A 20,404-nucleotide genomic window follows, 5' to 3' on the forward strand; every position below is an offset into this window, starting at 1 on the left:
GACATGAGGGTAAAAAGATACCTTTCTAAGAAGAAAAACAAAATGTTGAACTAATTTAACTATATGCAGTGCTAGTATAAGAAAGGATTTCTGTGACTTCCTTCATGTACAATGTGCATTTTAGACTGCAAAACAAAGTCTGCCTGTAACCCATCTGAGTCAGACCTTTCAAGCAGATAATCAACTAACAATTTTTAATCAATTAAAGGATGAAATGAAAATAAACTTAAGCTGTTGGTCAAATGGTAGCATTTAGTTTTTTAAATGATGTGACTCTGTTTTGAAAGTTGTTAAAATTTCAAAATTTTAAAATCATGACACTCAAGTAAATACAATTATAAGACTCTACAGTCAAAAGTTTATTAAGCCAAAATCTTAAAAAAGGTAAAACTGCAACTCTTATGCAAATATAAAATGAACATATTCAAAGATTTTATTAAAATAATTAATAACAAGAAAACTAGTAAGAAGACACTACGATTTCAAGAGGGCTTCAAAAGCTAAATATTTACAGGCAAATGTTAGGATAAGATTATTGGACAAATTAAAAAAAAAAAAACTGGTTAATGTCCAACAGGGTAATAATTTGTAAAGCCATTAAGGTAGGATTGTTTTATCCACCAGACAGAAATTATTTGCATCTCCCTGGGGTAAAAATCTACAAGTTAACCTCTGCCCTAGAGCATTGTTAAATAGTCCATTCAATTCAAAATGAAGTCCAGCATTGCACTGAAAGAATACTTGGGGCTATTTCCAAGTGTCCAATACCTTTTCTGACAAGTCAAATCATCTTTCATTCATGAAAGTTCCTGATTCTTGATAACATTATTTATTCTTGAGAGAAATACCTTCATCATCTTCATTTGACTTATGTATCAATGCCATTTCCATATCGTATTTTCAGGCTAGGGCTCTAATGTGCCTTATTTAATCTGTACTGAGATAAACATTAGAATTTCATAAGACAATATATAGATGAATCTACATTTAGGTTATTTTATTTCAGTCACTGGATATAATTTACCATATATCTAAAAGCACAATGGTATAAACAGGCTATTACAGAAGTTTAGAGATTATAAATATTTTGAACATAAGTCTAAGACATTTTATATTTTAATAAGTTCCCCAGGTGCCTAATAAATTTAATAAATATGAATGCTACCAAGGAAGCCTTAAATATAATAGTAAGACTCACATCAAGCAAAGAAAACCCCAAATTAGTATATTTTTATAATTTATGATATCTGTTAAGTAATTTGCATACCACCTAAAAGAGTGCTAAATGTACACCAAGGGAAGGCATAATATCATTATTAATGATATCAAATATATGCATACACAAACACAGTCTAGTGTAAGTCTCGACTATACAATTGTTTCTTTTATCATGGATAAAGGTAGCAAACACTCCCCCAAAGTTCACTTCTGAAAAGCAGTTTACCTATAAAACAAGATAAAAACAAAACAACAACAACAAAAACACTGACAAAATAAAAAACACATATCTTTAATTTTTAACATTTTTATGACATATTTTTAAGATATGTATTTATTTTCATAATATCAGTTTAAAAAAAGAATCACACAAGAATAAGCTTCGGTATGTCTGCCTACGTAAACTGCTCTATTTTAAATTTATCAAATTGTAAATAAACCCCATAATGTGCAATGTGAACCAAACTGCAGCCTAATGAGTACATTTGAAAGGCAGAGTATTCTCATTGTTTCAGTAAGAGAAGAGTATTACTTATTAGAATGAAAAGCCTGGCCTCAAGTCATTCATCATTCAAAAATAAGATAGCATGAATTATCCACTGATTCTAAAACAACATATACTGTTAAAAAGCAAAGGTGACTAAATTAAACATGTGTTCCTGGACCTGTCATTTGATACTTTGCATTTCAGAAAAACTGGAGGCAAATAAACAATGAGACCCACCAGCTGGAGGACCAAGTTATCCAGAAGTGGTATAGGTTAAGATGCAAAAATCAAAGCCACTTCTGAGGAACCTGAGATTTCCAGCACCAGTATCACAAAGTTGGACAGGATGGTATATTCCATGAAAGGCATATTAAAATGCAAATATGTCACCTAGATTAAGACAAGGTATAAGGCAACTTGACAAAGAGTTATTTTAATGTAAATTTTGCATCTCCAGACTTCTGTTAGGCCAATTTCTCATTAATATGCTGATTATTGAGACACAAAGTGATCTTAAAAGACCAAATATAGCAGGTAGCAGTGGAGACTCAGCAGAGTCCACATGTACTTAGAAAGTATGGGGCGGAGGGTGGGAGAGGCGCACTCAGGGCTACGGAGGGAACGCTGAAGACAGCATGGTCTGGAGGCCAGCTCTCCAAGGGTCAGCTGAGAAGTGAGGGTGCTAAAAAGTGGGCTTGAATGTAAGCCTAGAAAAGTTATAATTAGAGGATCAAATGATTCCCTTTTCCTTTGACTATGTTTTCTTATAATCTACATTTTATTATGTCATTTTGCCTCAAATGTTTGTATAAATTAAAATCTATAGATAAGTTAGCCTTTATCATGCTGTCTTTAGTAGTTCTAATCTTCAGTGATGCTGAGTGACCCTTATTAGAACACAGAAAATGGGATGCACTTTAGGAATAACATGCAGAATTGAGAAAACAGAGGATAGAATGCATTATAAATATTCTTAAGTTATTTTTTTAAACTGAAAGAAGTCAGTATAGTAGCTTCTTAATAAGAGGTGAGGGGGGAGGGTCACAGCCATTTGTTCAAGACTTCAAATCTCTATGTGAACATCTATCAAACACCATGATGTAGATGCCTCCAAGGATATGTGGTGCAGTGGTAAAGAATCCACCTACCAAGCAGGAGACATGGGCTTGATCCCTGGATCAGGAAGATCCTTTGGAGAAGGAAATGGCAACCCACTCCACTATTATTGCCTGGAAAATTCCATGCACAGAGGAGCCTGGAGGGCTGCAGTCTATGGAGTCTGGAGGGCTGCAGTCAATGGGGTCACAGAGTCGAACATGACTTAGTGACTAAACAACAGAGTTCAGAGAGAATTGTTTGAGGTTAAATATCCTCCAATTTCCTGTTTCTAGTCATGTGATTTCACTTGAGGAGAACTGATCAGAGTTGGATTTTAACTTATTTTGCTCCTATTTTTCATATTGGAATAAGTCAAACAATATATTCAAACATACTCAATATCCGGTCTTATTGTCAATATCTGGACAATATCAATTAATTCTGTTTAAATATAATTACAAAGAACAAGCTTGAAGAAATCCACTATTATTTATGAAATAAGCAGAAATTATAGCCTATCCTTAGTAAAAATGACAAAAAATGTAAAAAGAACATCCGCCCAACCAAAAGACACTCAATAAGCGTAGTTTCACATATGCAACTTCATACCTAAACATTGAATTTTTAAGCCACCAGACATAAGTTGGACCAAAACAGAGAATAAAACTACCTAATGTATAAACTCTCAGATGTAGGTTTCTATACTGATGACAAAATGTTAATACATTTCCAAAAGGGAATGGAAAATGCGATTCTTGTGTTGAGGATCACAAAGCTGGCTGATCATTTTTAGATACAATAGAATATACACTGGAGGTTTTACAAATAAACCAACATTTCTCCTTAAAATTACTATAGAGTCTGAAGTTTCTGAAGGTTATACACCTCCATTTTCCAGCGTAGAGTTGCCTCTGGGTAGTGTTGAAACTGCTATCTGTTCTAACAATCAACAACAGAAAGATATCCAGAACTGTTCCCATTAGTATTTGGTTAGACCAGCAAATGGCATCAAACCTGATTTATTAAAGGAATCACCACTTCTGGTTCATACTATCCTGTTAACCGATGTGACAGATGCTTTAATACAACTAACTGGGATCAAAATTGCAACTATTCTGTGCTCAGATGTTGAGACTCCGAGTCATGATGTTAAAGGAAAATGTAAACAGATACATCTTAGCAGTATATTTGCAAAAGCTTTTAAAGACTGCTATTGTGCTCAGGTTCATCGTATTTACTAAATTCATTTACTTTGTGTATTCATCTCCACTGCCTCATCTCTAAAAGGACTGGACCGCTAGCCAGAAGACCTTTTCTTATTCATTCATAGGTAACACTTTGGCCCCGTGTGCGTTGATGTAGGTGAGCAGGATTTTGGCTCTCTGTTCTATCACATCGATTAGCTTTTCAATGCCCTGTCTACCTCCCTGACTCTCCCAGTAAACTTTATCAAGAAACAGAGACTGAAGGAGTTTCTGCCGTAAGTGTTGGCTCTTCAAAACAGAAACTGCAGATTCGGGAAACCTGAAAAGAGAAAATGATATTTCATTCTTCGTAATTGCTTGGAAATATTATGCCCTGCCCAGTGGTTCAGCCAGTCATTAATCTGGTATAAATCATACTATCAGATAATATCTTGAGGATCGAAACATTTCTGTCAGCGTCTAGCTTACACTTCTCAATAATTATATACTAGAAGAACAGATTTCAAAGGGACTGAGTTTTCTATACCACTGAGAACTTGACATACCAATGTCTTACTTAAGATCATTATATGTAGGCAAAGAGAGGGACAGAATTAGCAAGAATTCTGATAATCTGGAAAAGTACTTTCCTCAAATTTAAACTCCATTGAGCCCATAAGCGAAGAAGGCAATGGCACCCCACTCCAGTACTCTTGCCTGGAAAATCTCACGGACAGAGGAGCCTGGTAGGCTGCAGTCCACGGGGTCACTAAGAGTCGGACACGACTGAGCGACTTCACTTTCACTTTTCACTTTCATGCATTAGAGAAGGAAATGGCAACCCACTCCAGTGTTCTTGCCTGGAGAATCCCAGGGACGGGGGAGCCTGGTGGATTGCCGTCTGTGGAGTCGCATAGAGTCGGACACGACTGAAGCTAAATAGCAGCAGCAGCAGCAGCACCCATAAGAAACCACTTTAATCTGTTGAGTAGAATCCTATCCTCTTAAGTATCAGCATGAGATTATATGCAAGAAAATATGAGAAGCAAAAAAAAATGCTGACATTTCAGTAAATTACTCTTCCTGAAGCAGAGTTGCATGAATGAACTTAATGAGAAATTATACAAAATACATGTAGTGTAAAGAAAGAAGTCACACCAAAATGCCCAATTAAAGACTGAAATGCTTTTTATTCAGATAATACTTCAGAAATTCTAAGAATCTGGAAACATTATATTAAACCAGAATATTAATTTATTGTCAAATAAATTTAACAAAACTCAAGTTTGAGGGCCAGGGCACTCCACAAGGAAGCACCTTTCTGGAAAACCTGAGGTCAGTTTAGAGGGATCCTTGCTGAATTCCCTAAAGAAGGGCATTATGATTCCTGCTTTTCATTTAGAAATAATAAAGGCAGGGATACAGCACATACATTATCTAAAGGATTTAGTAAAATTTCTCGTTCAAAATTATAAGCAACATTTTGCTGAATCTCCAATTTGGCCTCTCTCCCAGCTTTCATTAAAATGCTGATGAAAGTACAGTACAAATACTGGGGTTTAAGAGTAAATTTAGTAGTTCCTTAAAAACTAAAACAGAATATATATTTGTTCCAAGAGTACAGTTTGCCAAGAGCTTCAGTCCTCTGAGCATCTTTTCCAAATGTCAATGGATCAAGCTGGGGCTGGCACTGAGGGGGCATGAATACAGCAGTCCATATGTTCCAGCATTTCTGATGCTGCAGAGAGACCAAAGGCCAAAGAGCTGGACATGCTTAATTAGTCTGAGTAAGTGTGGAATTAAATAATGTTACTCGGATGCTCTTAGCACCCCAAAGACATGTCCTTTATAGTTTAGTAACCACAGTATTAATTAAGCATTTTTGCTATAGGAAGTATTAATAATCCATGATTTATTAATTCTCTGGCCCTTGAACTAACTTAGCTGTGGCAGAATGTACAAGATGAAACCACTACATTTATGGATTTCTTTAGTGTCTAATCCTTGCATAAAGGAAAATCAAAAAAATTATCTGACTCTGCGCTATGCTGCTTAATGGAAATATTCTATGCATAAATCTGGTTAGTGAAATCTTCATTTTTGCCTTTGAATGTGGAAATTACATATTCAAAGAAGATTTAACTTTAAACCCATTACTCCTTATAATGCATTTAGGGTTAAATCTCCTTTGAAAGCATAAGTAAAATGTTACTCATATTTTTATGAATGTATGAGAGAGATGGATTCTCCAGGCACTATTAATTCTAAGAGGAAATTCAGGGATTTAAGAAGACTCCATAATATCGACTCAGTAAGTGATGCCACTGGTATGTAAATTTTCCTACACATAAAATTTCCTCACCTCAAACACTTAGCAGACACTTATATTTTACCTTCCATCCGCAGAGATATAAGGAGTGGGTATTAATAGAGAAAGTCATGGCAAAAACTCATGAAAATGGATGTCCTGAAACTCATTAACTCTAGCGTTGGAAATACATAAAATTCCCCATTACCTAATTCATGGTGCTAAGAATTATTAAAATATGCTTCAGAGTTTTGTTAACAAGAGAAATAGTAACAGCAGAAATGCCACAAGTTACTGCAGAAAAATGACTGGACTTGGGGTTGGAGGACCTGGGTTCTACTCTCAATTTTAGACTTGCTCATGTGTCCCCAGCAATCACTCAGCTTCACAAGGCTGGTGGACTGTTTCCCTAGAGTACCCTTCTATTTTCAAGTCTCAGACACACCCCCCAGTTTCTTAGTGACCCTGATTTCTGACTAAGGTTGAAAGACAATGAAGGGAACTTCCCTGGTGGTGCAGTGGATAGGAATCCACCTGCCAATACAGGCGACACAGGTTTGATCACTGATCCAGGAAGATTCCACTTGCCTTGGGCAACTAAGTCCATGTACCACAATTACTGACTCCACACTCTTTACCCTGCGAGCCACAACTACTGAGCCTGTGCTCCACAACAAATAACCCTCATTCACCATAACTACAGAAAGGCCGCATGCAGCAATGGAGACCCAGTGCAAACAAAAATTAATTAATTAATAATTAAGAAAAAAGAAAGAAAGACAATGAATGGGTGCTTATGAAGGGAGGTCTGAAATGTAGCTTCAGTCCCCATGTTTGGGGGTGAATATCTCAGACTCTACAGTGAGGTCCCTGCCACTATGGAATGTCCTAGTTTCCTTTATTTCCAAATACTTCTTGAGTGTAAGCTCAAGATACTTGTCCCCATAATCTATGTCTACAGAAGGATTTCCAAATGCTCAGAAACCCTCTTACCTGAATTGAACTGCCATTATTCTTGGCTACTGTGTTCTACTCAGCAGGTTGCCTCTAACTTCCCATGTGTTCATCAAAGTCACTGAGTTTATTCTGCCCTGGGATATCCTGCCTTGTCAGTATTTGAATGTCTGTTGGTTTCCCCATCCTGCACCCTGGTAATGGAGCCCCTGTGACCTGCTCACCTCCACCAGGCTAGCTCCTATTCCAGAAATGCCTGCATGCTTCCAACCTCATACCACCTGGATTTTCACATGAGGGCCAAGCAATACGATGCCTGTGAAATGCAGCAGGACCTCTGTAGCTTGCACAGGCCAGTTACAGTGAAACCTGGCTGCACCTTTTTTCTACTTCCCTTGGGTTTGGTTCCCTTCTCTGGGCCTCCATTCCCAGATTCTCTTTAAAGGTTAAACTGATCAGACATAGGATATGAGTCTTCTCAAAGCTTACTACGTATTCAATAGAAATGCAATGTCCTGCAGATGTTACTACATCAGGAAACTTACTCTCTGATGCCTTCTAGGAGTTTGAAGTTCAAGTTATCTTCACTTCTGTCGAAGAAACCCTTGTTATCTATAAAAACCAAGTGTCTTGGGTCCTGCTTTCGCTGGACAATGTGGGCTAGAACCACAGTATCCTGGTTGTCACATTTTGAACTCCGTCCACTCTGTACACAGGTATCTTCCTTCCGAGGTCGGAACCCACAGCAATTTGTATCCAGGCGGTTATAAATCTGAAAGGGAAAGCAAAAACAAAATCTAAGATGCTGAGTAAAAACAAAACTTGGGAAAGTTAGATGTCCAAAGAACAAGTACTTTCTAAGTGGCTGACTTGCCAGAATTTAATTGGGGCCAGGTTTGTTTAATTAACTGTCAGAATAAGTCCAAATTTCATATCCTTCTGACCCAGCTCAGTTAACAGCTCCACAGGCAGATCATCCAAACTAAGCATCTCCACCCTTCACATTCAGAGTTCCCACTGACATCATATGTCGATGCGTGGCCAGAAGAATCTCTGATGCTACTTGGGATAGAAGATGCAAATCACTGTACTTGGATACATCCAGAAAATCTGGGTCACCTCAGTGGCTCTAAAAGTTTACTGCATTCCCTAACTCTCTCTGGATTTCAGTATTACAGTATAAAACTTTAAGTTACCGAGAATAAACCTATGGAAAAGACGTGATAACCGATAATGATAGCCAAGAACAAGCCACATATGGAGCCCACAGTTAGATTCTAAATGAACAAGCAGAACACTTTGGCTTATTGGGGTTTATTGTGGGAGTAGGGCGACCACCCTATAGAGGGCAGACACTAACTAGGAAAGGGAGAAATGGGTTATTTACATGTCTTTTTGGAAAGGGAAAAAATTATATTTATTAATCATGGTAAGTTAAAGCCTAGGCTAAGGAGTTAGATACATTTAAACTCAAGTCTCCTCTTTGCAGTTCCGCAAACTTGTATAGCTCCCTTTACGTTACTGAGTCTCAATTTAATTTTCTGTATATCGGAAATCATACTATTAGCCTTGTACTTTTGATGGGTTAAGGACACAAAAGTGTCTGGATACACCCCAGCCTGACCCAGGCATCTAGAAGATACTTAAGAATGGAAAACTGTCATTACTATTGTTGAGACACACATGTACACAGTGTATGAAATGATTGACCACAAAACAAGCTTCTGAAACAAAAGGTAGTTTCTCCATTGCAGTGAAGGAAAACTGAGCCTTGGAGAGATTAAATATTGTACTCTGCATAGAATTTTAGTAAGTAGCAAAGTTAAGATTCAGACACAGTTGTGTTTGTCTTTGAAGTGTACATTTCCCCCTAAAACACCACATTGAATAGTTTGTCTAGTCAAATATTGTACGTATGCTCAAGATTCAAAAGATGGCTCGACACAGATTGTCTTTTGTTTTTTTAATTTTTGGCAGTACCACCCAGCACATGGGATCTTAATTCCCCGACCAGGGGTTAAACCTGTGTCTCCTGCATTGAAGCACAGTCTTAACTACTGGACCAGTAGGGAAGTCCCCAGGCTGTCATTTCCATTCTTTTGTCATTTTAAGTCTTTTATTTACTAAACTCCCATCTTTTCTCTTCCTCCTGTTTTTTTCCATATCTTATAGGGCTGGTCACTATAGGTAGTCAGTTGCTAAGACAGAAATGCAGAAAGAGTAGTACCAAAATTGAGCCTACGTTGCAAAAATCCTGTATTTATTCATCCAACAAATGTTTATGTAATATCTTCTACCACCCAGCAGTGGGCCAGGCACTGAGGCAAATGTCACCCAGGGCCAGCACCCCGCCCAAACCAGCACTACTTCCAGAGGGAGATGAATCAGTTTTGCCTTGCTAACACAGCAAACCCACTACCAGACAAATGACCCTCCTCTCTGTTTTCTGCAGGTAAGTAGACTTCACATCAAAAAGCATACTTCGGAAAGCAGTGATTATAAGAGAAGTTAGCATAAGCCAATTTTCTATGAAATTTATATAAAAGTAGTCACATGGGATGAGGTGCTCCATGAGTCACCAGCCTCTTGGACAGTTCAGAGGGTACGGTGCTGGTCAAGAAACAGTCTACAGATCAGGGGACCTTGGCAGAGCTAGCGTCAGGCAAGCTGATCTGTGGGGTCATGGGCCTAACCAGGGTTTATCCATAAATGTCACACAGGCTGTCTCCAGGGCACAAAAGCTCCCAGGGCTGGTTGAATGTTTTCCAAAGGTGAGCAAGAGAGCCCCAACCACATCACTGTAGGTTAAATGAAAAAAAGCATAAGCTGGAAAATACTAGAAAAATGAAAAATGAATTGACTCCTTTCTCCTCAATTTGATTCCTTTTATGTGTTATCTTGACAGATTTGAATATAAGGGAAATCAAATGATATGAAGAGATGGTATGTGCTTGCTAGTTAATCAAGTTACCATCAAGAGGTCAGGGAGAATGTAAAAAATAACTCTCCAGGGAGCTGATTCTCATTTAATGTCCCTTTTTTTAATATACAGTAGCTAATAATTCTCAAAAAGTCTCTATACCTTATTCCTGTCATCATTGTATGTTTTTATCCAATTATAATGACACTATATATGAGAGAAAGCTTAATCTTACTTCACTTTTGCTGTAACATCAATGTGTGTTGTGTTGGATATGTGTGTTTAGAGCTTTACTTGTAAGGATACATCTACCAACCAGTTCTTAAATGGTCTCTGAACCCTAAGCTCTTTCTTCATTGTTGATTTCTAGTGCTGGGAAAGGACCAAAACAAATAGCATTTCTGTTGTCACACAACAAAGCCAGGGGTATCACATACAATATTGTTTGATAACAAGCAATGTACCATCTAGGCCCTAACCTCCAGTACTCTATAAATAAATTATATCTTTCTGTTTTTAGACTACAAGAAAGCATTAAGAGTTAGAGGTGAGACAGAGCAACTTGGAGAAGGCGATGGTACCCCCACTCCAGTACTCTTGCCTGGAAAATCCCATGGGCAAAGGAGGCTGGTGGACTGCAGTCCATGGGGTCGCTAAGAGTCGGACATGACTGAGCGACTTCACTTTCACTTTCCACTTTCATGCACTGGAGAAGGAAATGGCAACCCACTCCAGTGTTCTTGCCTGGAGAATCCCAGGGACAGAGGAGCCTGGTGGGCTGCCGTCTATGGGGTCGCACAGAGTCCGACACAACTGAAGCGACTTAGCAGCAGCAGCAGCAGAGCAACTTAGAGCATCCTTTTAAAATTATTATTGGAGTATATTATTGGAGCTTTACAATGTTGTGTTAGTTTCTGCTGTACAACAAAGTGAATCAACTATAGATATACATATGTCCCATCCCTCTTGGATTTCCCTTCCACCTGCCATCCCACCCCTCTAGGGTCACAGAGCACTGAGCTGAGCACCTTGTGCTATACAGCAGCTTCCCACTAGCTATCTATTTTACACATGATAATGTATTAGTTTGGTGCAGAAGTAATTGCAGTTTTACATTGTTGGACTTTGCCATTTGATGTTGGAATACATTCTTAAATAAATGGGGTTGTGTTATACATCATTTTAATGCACATTTCTTGCTTTATTTATTTTGCTGCTGCTGCTGCTAAGTCACTTCAGTCGTGTCCAACTCTGTGCAGTCCCATAGACAGCAGCCCACCAGGCTTCCCCGTCCCTGGGATTCTCTAGGCAAGAACACTGGAGTGGGTTGCCATTTCCTTCTCCAGTGCATGAAAGTGAAAAGTGAAAGGGAAGTCGTTCAGTCATGTCCGACTCTGTGCGACCCCACAGACTGCCGCCTACCAGTCTCCTCCGTCCATGGGATTTTCCAGGCAAGAGTACTGGAGTGGGGTACCATTGCCTTCTCCATTTATTTTGCTAATGACTTATTACTTGCTGTTTATTTTATATTTATTTTAGACTACAGAAATGATGTTAGACACAAAGCAAATTCAAGTGACATTTTATTCAAGTTCAAAATGGGTCATAAAGCAGCAGAGACAACTTGTAACATCAACAGTGTATTTGCTCCAGGAACTGCTAATGACTCTACAGTGCAGTGGTGGGTCAAGAAGTTTTGCAAAGGAGACAAGAGCCTTGAAGATGAGAGCGTAATGATGGGTCATAGGAAGTTGACAAGGACCAATTGAAAGCAATCATCTAAGCTAATCCTCTTAAAACTACAAGAGAAGTTGCCGAAAAACTCAACATAGACCATTCTATGGTCATTGGGCATTCGAAGCAAATTGGAAAGGTGAAAAAGCTTCACAAGCGGGTGCCTCATGAGTTGACCACAAATCAAAACAATTGTTTTGAAGTGTCTCTTCTCTTATTCTATGCAACAACAACGAACGATTTCTTGATTGGATTGTGACATGAAACAAAAAGTGGATTCTTCTATACAACAACCAGTGGATGACCAGCTTAGTGGTTGGACTGACAAGAAGCTCCAAAGCACTTCCTAAAGCCAAGCTTGTACTAAAAAAAGTCATGGTCACTCTTTGGTGGTCTGCTGCCGGTCTGATCCACTACAGCTTTCTGAGCCTTGTGAAATAATTACATCTGAGAAGTATGCTCAGCAACTTGATGAGATGCACTGAAAGCTGCAATGCCTGCAGCCAGCATTGGTCAACAGAAAGGGCCCATTTCTTCTCCACAGCAACACCAAACTGTATGTTGCACAACCAATGTTTTAAGAGTTCAGTGAATTGGGCTACAAAGTTTTGCCTCATCTGCCATGTTCACCTGACCTCTCGCCAACTGACTACCAATTCTTCAAGTATCTCAACAACTTTTGCAAGGAAAATGCTTCCACAAGTAGCAGGAAACAGAAAATGCTTTCCAAGACCGTGGAATCTGGAAGCATGAATTTTTACACCACAGGAATAAGCAAACTCATTTCTAGTTGGCAAAAATGTATTGAGTGTAATGGTTCCTATTTGATAAATAAAGATGTGTTTGAGCCTAGTTATCATGATTTAAAATTCACAGTCCAAAACTGCAATTACTTTTGTACCAACCTCATAACATGTTTCAAAGCTAGTCTCTCAACTCATCCCACCCTCTCCTTCCCCTGCTGTGTCCACAAGTCCATTCCCTACATCTGCATCTCTATTCCTGCCTTGCAAATAGGTTCACCCGTACTATTTTTCTAGATTCCACGTATATGCATTAATATATATATTTATTTTTTTCTTTCTGACTTACTTCACTCTGTGTGACAGACTCTAGGTCCATCTTTTTACTGCCTTCCCAATATGAGATTGTTTCCAACAGTGTATTTTTAAAGCATTTTGCCTGATCCAATTTGAATCACTCAACAGTCTATGATAATTTCACCGCTTCCCTGTCAGATTGTTGAGCCCTTCAAGTCTCACAGACCTTGTTATTGAAAATAGGTGTGTGATTTCAGCCTTACTTCTCTTCCAAAAATGTTTATCACTCTTTTTATTCAGATAATGCATGCACTTGGTGGGTATAATACCAGTTTTCAAATGTGAGCTGTGTGTGTGCGTGTACATATACAGAGAATCACATTGTTAGGCTTCAGATAATTATTTTACTTTGTTTGTCTTAGCCTCCAACTATAGTAAATTATGTCTTTGTTTACTGGCCTTGTCTCTTAAGGGCCTAGTTCAGTTCAGTTCAGTCGCTCAGTCATGTCCGACTCTTTGCGACCCCATGAATTGCAGCATGCCAGGCCTCCCTGTCCATCACCAACTCCCGGAGTTCACCCAGACTCACGTCCATCGAGTCAGTGATGCCATCTAGTCATCTCATCCTCTGTCATCCCCTTTTCCTCCTTCCCCCAATCCCTTCCAGCATCAGAGTCTTTACCAATGAGTCAACTCATCACATGAGGTGGCCAAAGTACTGGAGTTTAAGCTTTAGCATCATTCCTTCCAAAGAACACCCAGGACTGATCTCCTTTAGAATGGACTGATTGGATCTCCTTGTAGTCTATGGGACTCTCAAGAGTCTTCTTCAATACCACAGTTCAAAAGCATCAGTTCTTCAGCACTCAGCTTTCTTCACAGTCCAACTCTCATATCCATACATGACTACTGGAAAAACCATAGCCTTGACTAGAAGGAACTTTGCTGGCAAAGTAATGTCTCTGCTTTTGAATATGCTGTCTAGGTTGGTCATAACTTTCCTTCCAAGGAGTAAGCATCTTTTAATTTCATGGCTGCAGTCACCATCTGCAGTGATTTTGGAGCCCAGAAAAATAAAATCTAACACTGTTTCCCCATCTATTTCCCATGAAGTGATGGGACCAGATGCCATGATCTTCATTTTCTGAATGTTGAGCTTTAAGCCAACTTGTTCAGTCTCCTCTTTAACTTTCATCAAGAGGCTTTTTAGTTCCTCTTCACTTTCTGCCATAAGGGTGGTGTCATCTGCATATCTGAGGTGACTGATATTTCTCTGGCAATCTTCATTCCAGCTTGTGCTTCTTTCAGTCCAGCGTTTCTCATGATGTACTCTGCATAGAAGTTAAATAAGCAGGGTGACAATATACAGCCTTGACGTACTCCTTTTCCTATTTGGAACCAGTCTGTTGTTCCATGTCCAGTTCTAACTGTTGCTTCCTGACCTGCATATAGGTTTCTCAAGAGGCAGGTCAGGTGGTCTGGTATTCCTATCTCTTTCAGAATTTTCCACAGTTTATTGTGATACACACAGTCAAAGGCTTTGGCATAGTCAATAAAGCAGAAATAGTTTTTCTGGAACTCTCTTGCTTTTTTGATGATCCAGTGGATGTTGGCAATTTGATCTCTGGTTCCTCTGCCTTTTTGAAAACCAGCCTGAACATCTGGAATTTCACAGTTCACATACTGTTGAAGCCTGGCTTGGAGAATTTTGAGCATTACTTTACTAGCGTGTGAGATGAGTGCAATTGTGTGGTAGTTTGAGCATTCTTTGGCATTGCCTTTCTTTGGGATTGGGATGAAAACTGACCTTTTCCAGTTCTGTGGCCACCCCTGAGTTTTCCAAATTTGCTGGCATATTGACTGTAGCACTTTCACAGCATCATCTTTCAGGATTTGAAATAGCTCAATTGGAATTCCATCATCTCCACTAGCTTTGTTCATAGTGATGCTTTCTAAGGCTCACCTAAGCAGCTCTTAAATATCACTCCCTGGGTCTTCCCAGAATTGTTTTTATAGGCCTTCTTTCTAATTGACATTCAATATATCCAAAATAATTGGAACACAAAATCGTTATCCACTCCTTTAAATTAAGTGTCATTTTGCTTGGCATTTAATTCAGTTATAACTTGAATATATTTCTGCTTACTTTGAGTAGAGTTCACCTACTTTTTAAGCCCTAACAAAGCATATTCTAGCCATCTATGTATCCATAATATGGTTTTAATATATTCACTTGTCTAGAGCACGCAGTAAAACAATCTTTTCATTTAACTATCACATGATCAAAATTGCAGGAAGAAAGATCAATAACCTCAGATATGCAGATGATACTACCTTTAAGGGAGAAAGCAAAGAGGAACTAAAGTGCCTCTTGATGAAGGTGAAAGAGGAAAAAACTGGCTGAAAACTCAACATTCAAAAAACTAAGATCATGGCATCTGGTCCCATCACTTCATGGCAAATAGATGGGGAAACAATGGAAACAGTGAGAGACTTTATTTTCTTGGGCTCCAAAATCACTGTGGACAGTGAATGTAGCCATGAAATTAAAAGGCACTTACTCCTTGGAAGAAAAGCTATAACAAACCTAAACAGCACACTAAAAAGCAGAGACACTGTTTTTCTGACAAAGGTCTATATTGTCAAAGCTATGGTTTTTCCAGTAGTCATGTATGAATGTGAGAGTTGGGCCATAAAGATGGTTGAGCACCAGTGAACTCATGCTTTTGAACTGTGGTGTTGGAGAAGACTCTTGAGAGTCTCTTGCACTGCAAGGAGATCAAAACAGTCTACCGTAAAGGAAATCAGTCCTGAGTATTCTTTGGAAGGACTGATGCTGAAGCTGTAGCTCCAATACTTTGGCCACCTGATGTGAAGAACTGACTCCTTAGAAAGGACCCTGATGCTGGGAAAGATTGAAGGCAGGAGGAGAAGGGGACGGCAGAGGATGAGATGGTTGGATGGCATCACTGATGCAATGGACTTGAGTTTGATCAAGCTCCAGGAGATGGCGAAAGACAGGGAAGTCTGGCGTGCTGCAGTCCATGGGATTGCAAAGAGTCAGACATGACTGAGCAACTGAACAACAATCACATGATCAAGCACCATAGTTACCATCTCCCTGACTACGTTTTTAGATAATAATCCTACAAAAAAGCCAATTTGGGGGGAAATCTTGTCAGTTAAGCAGTTACGTGTTGATCACCATTGCAGCAGCTTGCTCAAATTCATATCTTCTCACTCCTTAAAACAAGGAAAGTCTTTTGCAAAACTGATCTTCTGAAGGCTTCTGAAGATTGATGACAATCATTATTTTCCATAAAATTACTCTTTGCTCTTTTAGAAAAATATATATTTTCAATGTTTACCTAATTAAAATTATACACAGAAAACTCAGGTGTCCCAGCCAAATATTTTGTTGGTGGGGGTATTTTTAGATATCTGGCCTTTGTGAAGTTTCTTTTTCTAATCCCATTTTCCTTTTGGTGGGGTAAGTTTTGTCTATAAGAAAAAGTATCTGTGAGTGACTCAAGCTATGTGTGCAGAGTCCAAACAAGGAAGTCTTAGCTGCCCCGACTAGCTCTTTAAAACCCAGAAGAAATCTGCAGAAATCCAGTAACTTCCCAGACTTCTGAATCCCACCCATCCTAGCTGTGTCTTCAAAACATGGGTCTGTCAACACAATTGTGGGAGTTTCTTATCTCTTTTTTCTCAAAGTAAAACAGTTAAATGACTAATTTTATTGTGTGAACAAAGGCAATTAAAATATTCCAAACTTGCTAATATTAATAATGAAAAACATAATAGCATTCATTGATTGAGTACTTTGTATATGCCAGGAATTGTACACTTAAATATTTACATAGATTATTCAATCTTCATAGCAACCTTAAGACCTAGGTACTACCAAGGGTCCCATTTTATAAATGAAGACACTGCTGTGCAGAGAGGCTAGCTGATAACTCAGGGTCCCTCAGCTCATACGTGATGAAACTCAGGATTCTAAAGCAGGTGTCCACCCCTTCAAAGTGCATCTCTTATCTATCCTGAGTGTATCTCCCAGGGACAGCCTTCAAAGATGCTATAGAAAGACATGTGCATTTGAACAGAAGGTTAAATGATCCTCCTTGCAATAACCACTGGTCACAAGGTTTCTGCAGAAACACAATGAACTTCAATGAAAAGTTCAGGCAAAATTCATATAGGAGAGGATATTACAGTTGGGATTTAAGAGATAGGTTCAGTTCCGTTCAGTTAGCTAAAAAACAGGCAAAGGCATGAAGGTAGGAAATCAAAAGACATTTTAGAGAACCTGAGGGAATGTTAGATGGGCACTTCTCAAATGACCTACGGTGAAAAACCTGGTATTTTTGTCTTTTCTCTCCCCAGACTTCACATTCCATGTGGACTGTTGCTTTGTTAAAAGACAATAAAATAGATATCATCATATTAACTGAAATAAGACAGAGAAAGACAAATATCATCTGATGCCACTGATACATGGAATGAAAAACAAATTATATAAATGAACTTATTTACAAAACAGAAACAGACTCACAGACATAGAAAGAAAATTTATGGTTACTGAAAGGTAAAGGGGGAGGGATAAATTAAGAGCTTGAGATTTATATATACACACATAAAACATATACACATATAAAACATAACCAAAAAGGGCCTACTGTTCAGTACAGAGAACTATATTCAATATCCTGTAATGACCTATAATAGGAAAAAAATCTAAAAAAGAATGTGTATCTACATTGTATAACTGAATCACTTTGCTCTACACCTGAAATTAACCAACATTGTCAATTAACTGTACTTAAATAAATAAATAAATGAACATCATCACTCATAGTTAGAAGTGCTTCCATTAGATTCATCTAATCATCTCAAGAACTCAGGGAACAAGAGCTTCATAAAGACCACACTATGATAAATGTTCTTACAAATGTATTCACTGTCCTTCTAATGAAACTTTTTTTAAAAAGATAATACAAAAAAATAAAACAATTTATTACAAGAGAAATGGAATTTTAAAAGATACAAAATACCAACCAAATATCTTGTTAGACTCAACAGACAAAACCACTCTACTAAACTGATATCAAAGTTTTTAAATGTTCATCTGCAGTGTTTGCCCTTCTCTCTCCGTGGATGGGTCTGGACTGACCAGGTGCCTGAACGCACCTGGAGCAGCACAGTCTGAGCCCATTTCCCGTAGGTAAAGGGGGCATGAAGCCAAGGACTCAGAGCTGGAGAGGACCAAGGGCCCGATGCCTACAGGGAAAGCTGAGAAATGGATGTATCTGCAGGCTCCACCACCACCTCCTTCCACAAGGCTGGAATAGAAGAAGGCAGGGAGCAGGGCATCAGGAGACATCAGAAGAACAGGAACCGAAGGGAACCAAGGCCAGATGTGCTCAGAAGCTGGAGAGACTAAAATGAAGAGATACTTTCGAACAGAGATGAGAAACTCTCCAATCCAAAAATTTCATTCATTCAATTCTTTTAGGTAATGTTATCACCCTATTTTTTTACCTGTCTTTCCACACTTATTTGAAGGTTTGAGTGAGCACACGCATGTGTGTGTGTGAGTGCTTCTGGTCTGTTAAGTCAATACCTCAAGTTTCTCATCATCTCTTTTCAAATTATTTGTTTTAAAAATGCCACCTTTTGGGGGGAGAGAGATAAATTGGAAATTGGAGATTAAAATATACACATTACAAGGTATAAAATAGATAAACAACAAGAGAACACAGGGAACTATCGTCAACATTTTTTAATAACCTCTAATGGAAAGTAATATGAAAAAGAAATGTGTGTAAATGCTCAGTCGCTTTAGTCATGTCTGACTGTCTGCGACCCATGGACTGTATGACCTCAGGCTCCTCTGTCCACAGGATTCTCCAGGTAAAATACAGGAGTGGGTTGCCATGCCCTCCTCCAGGGGATTTTCCAGACCCAGGGATCAAACTCACGTTTCCTGTGTCTCCTGCATTGCAGGCAGATTTTTTACCACTGAGCTACCAGGAAGCCCCAAAAAAAAAAAAAAAATATATATATATATATATATATATAAACATATATAAAGCTGAATCACTTGGTCATACACCTGAATAATTATAAATCAAATACACTTAAATTTTAATGTTAAAAATTATAAATAAATAAAATAAAAATTAAAAACTGCAATTTTACAAAGAAAGCTGCATTTTTAGAGAGAAAGCTTAAATTGTGCAATAAAATAGGTAAAGTGTTAGCACAGTAACTCATCCAATGCTTGGCACAGAGCAACCATTTGATAAAATTTTATTGTTAAGAGAATTTTCCTGATGATTGGTATCCACTTTGTATTTGGCTATTTACAAAGCTCCTCCAAAACGCTCTTCTTTAGGAAGAGTCAAGTAAATAAAATCATGCTGGCAGAGTAAGACGTGGGTCTTTTAAAAACAGCATCCAGTATTAACTGGAATGGGAAAAGATGGGCAGGGAGCAAAGAACAGAGCTGCCTGTGCTCGTCATCCCCTCCTGGTCGGCGTCTCTATGTGGGTTCAGTGTCACTAGCGAACCAGAAGTCTCACATCCCACAGGGAGTCCACGTGACATCCTGCTTGTAAGAGACGTTTGATAAACACTTGACAAGAAGATGTGACAGAGGTAACAAAAGGACTGCAATTCACAGTTTTCTGGAATATTCCTTTGAATTTCAGTGATCTTATTTGACATCTCATTTGTTTTTAGAAAATGTGTGAGAATCACTAGCATTACCATCCCCACCCGAGAAAGAGAGAAACACAAACAGATGGGCTTATTTATTCATCAGCTAATAATTTACATTAGAAAATCCTTGTACTTGGGTTTGTCTTGATGTCGATCAATACATGGTTGCCATGTCATCAGTGGAGCCATATTTGGATCCCTGTGGTCTAATAGATGTGTGGATCTCTACCGGATCATAGAGAAGGGCAACTTCAGACAAACCCCACAGCTCCCACAGTACCTGTGATCACAGACCTGGCCTGATACCTTGGGAACTCGACAAAGCAAAAACAAAAGCAGAGGTTCTCACCAGCCTGCATCTGTCTTGCTGGGGAACTCTCACCTCAGAAAAGAATAGGTTTCATTTTTGTTCAGTGTTACCATGGCAACAGGTAGACTGTTAAATGAGTATGCATGCCAATGCCCAGCAGAGCAGCTTACGAACAATAAGGAAAGTAAAAATCATTTACAGTACATACATCTAATTATGGGCATGAGTTCCCCTGTGCTTTGGCCTCTGTAAACAGGCTTTGTACCACCTATGCTCCAGAGCTCAGCATTTAACAATAACAATTATTGAGTACCGGTTCAAGAAAGACTCTCCAGCTTACATCCCATTGCTGAATAAGTAAAGACATAATAGTATTTTTTATATATAAGTAAAGCTATTTTTAATGCTACAACATATTTGGATCT

General features: G+C 38.6%; 1 protein-coding gene across 2 annotated transcripts in view; it reads right to left on the bottom strand.

Annotated features, from left to right (window-relative positions):
- Positions 1-346: 346 nt before the first annotated feature.
- Positions 347-20,404, bottom strand: part of GASK1B (golgi associated kinase 1B) — a 73,771-nt gene continuing 53,713 nt past the window's right edge. For both annotated transcript variants that reach the window (XM_070386424.1, XM_005909668.3), the window contains exons 4-5: positions 7,795-8,021; positions 347-4,327 (exon numbers count right to left, since the gene is read on the bottom strand). In XM_070386424.1, the coding sequence (XP_070242525.1) occupies positions 4,120-4,327; positions 7,795-8,021 (435 nt within the window). In that variant the 3' untranslated portion in view covers positions 347-4,119. The remainder of the gene's footprint in view (positions 4,328-7,794; positions 8,022-20,404) is intronic.

The sequence above is a fragment of the Bos mutus genome, chromosome 17 (assembly GCF_027580195.1).
Source record: "Bos mutus isolate GX-2022 chromosome 17, NWIPB_WYAK_1.1, whole genome shotgun sequence".
Taxonomy (NCBI): domain Eukaryota; kingdom Metazoa; phylum Chordata; class Mammalia; order Artiodactyla; family Bovidae; genus Bos; species Bos mutus.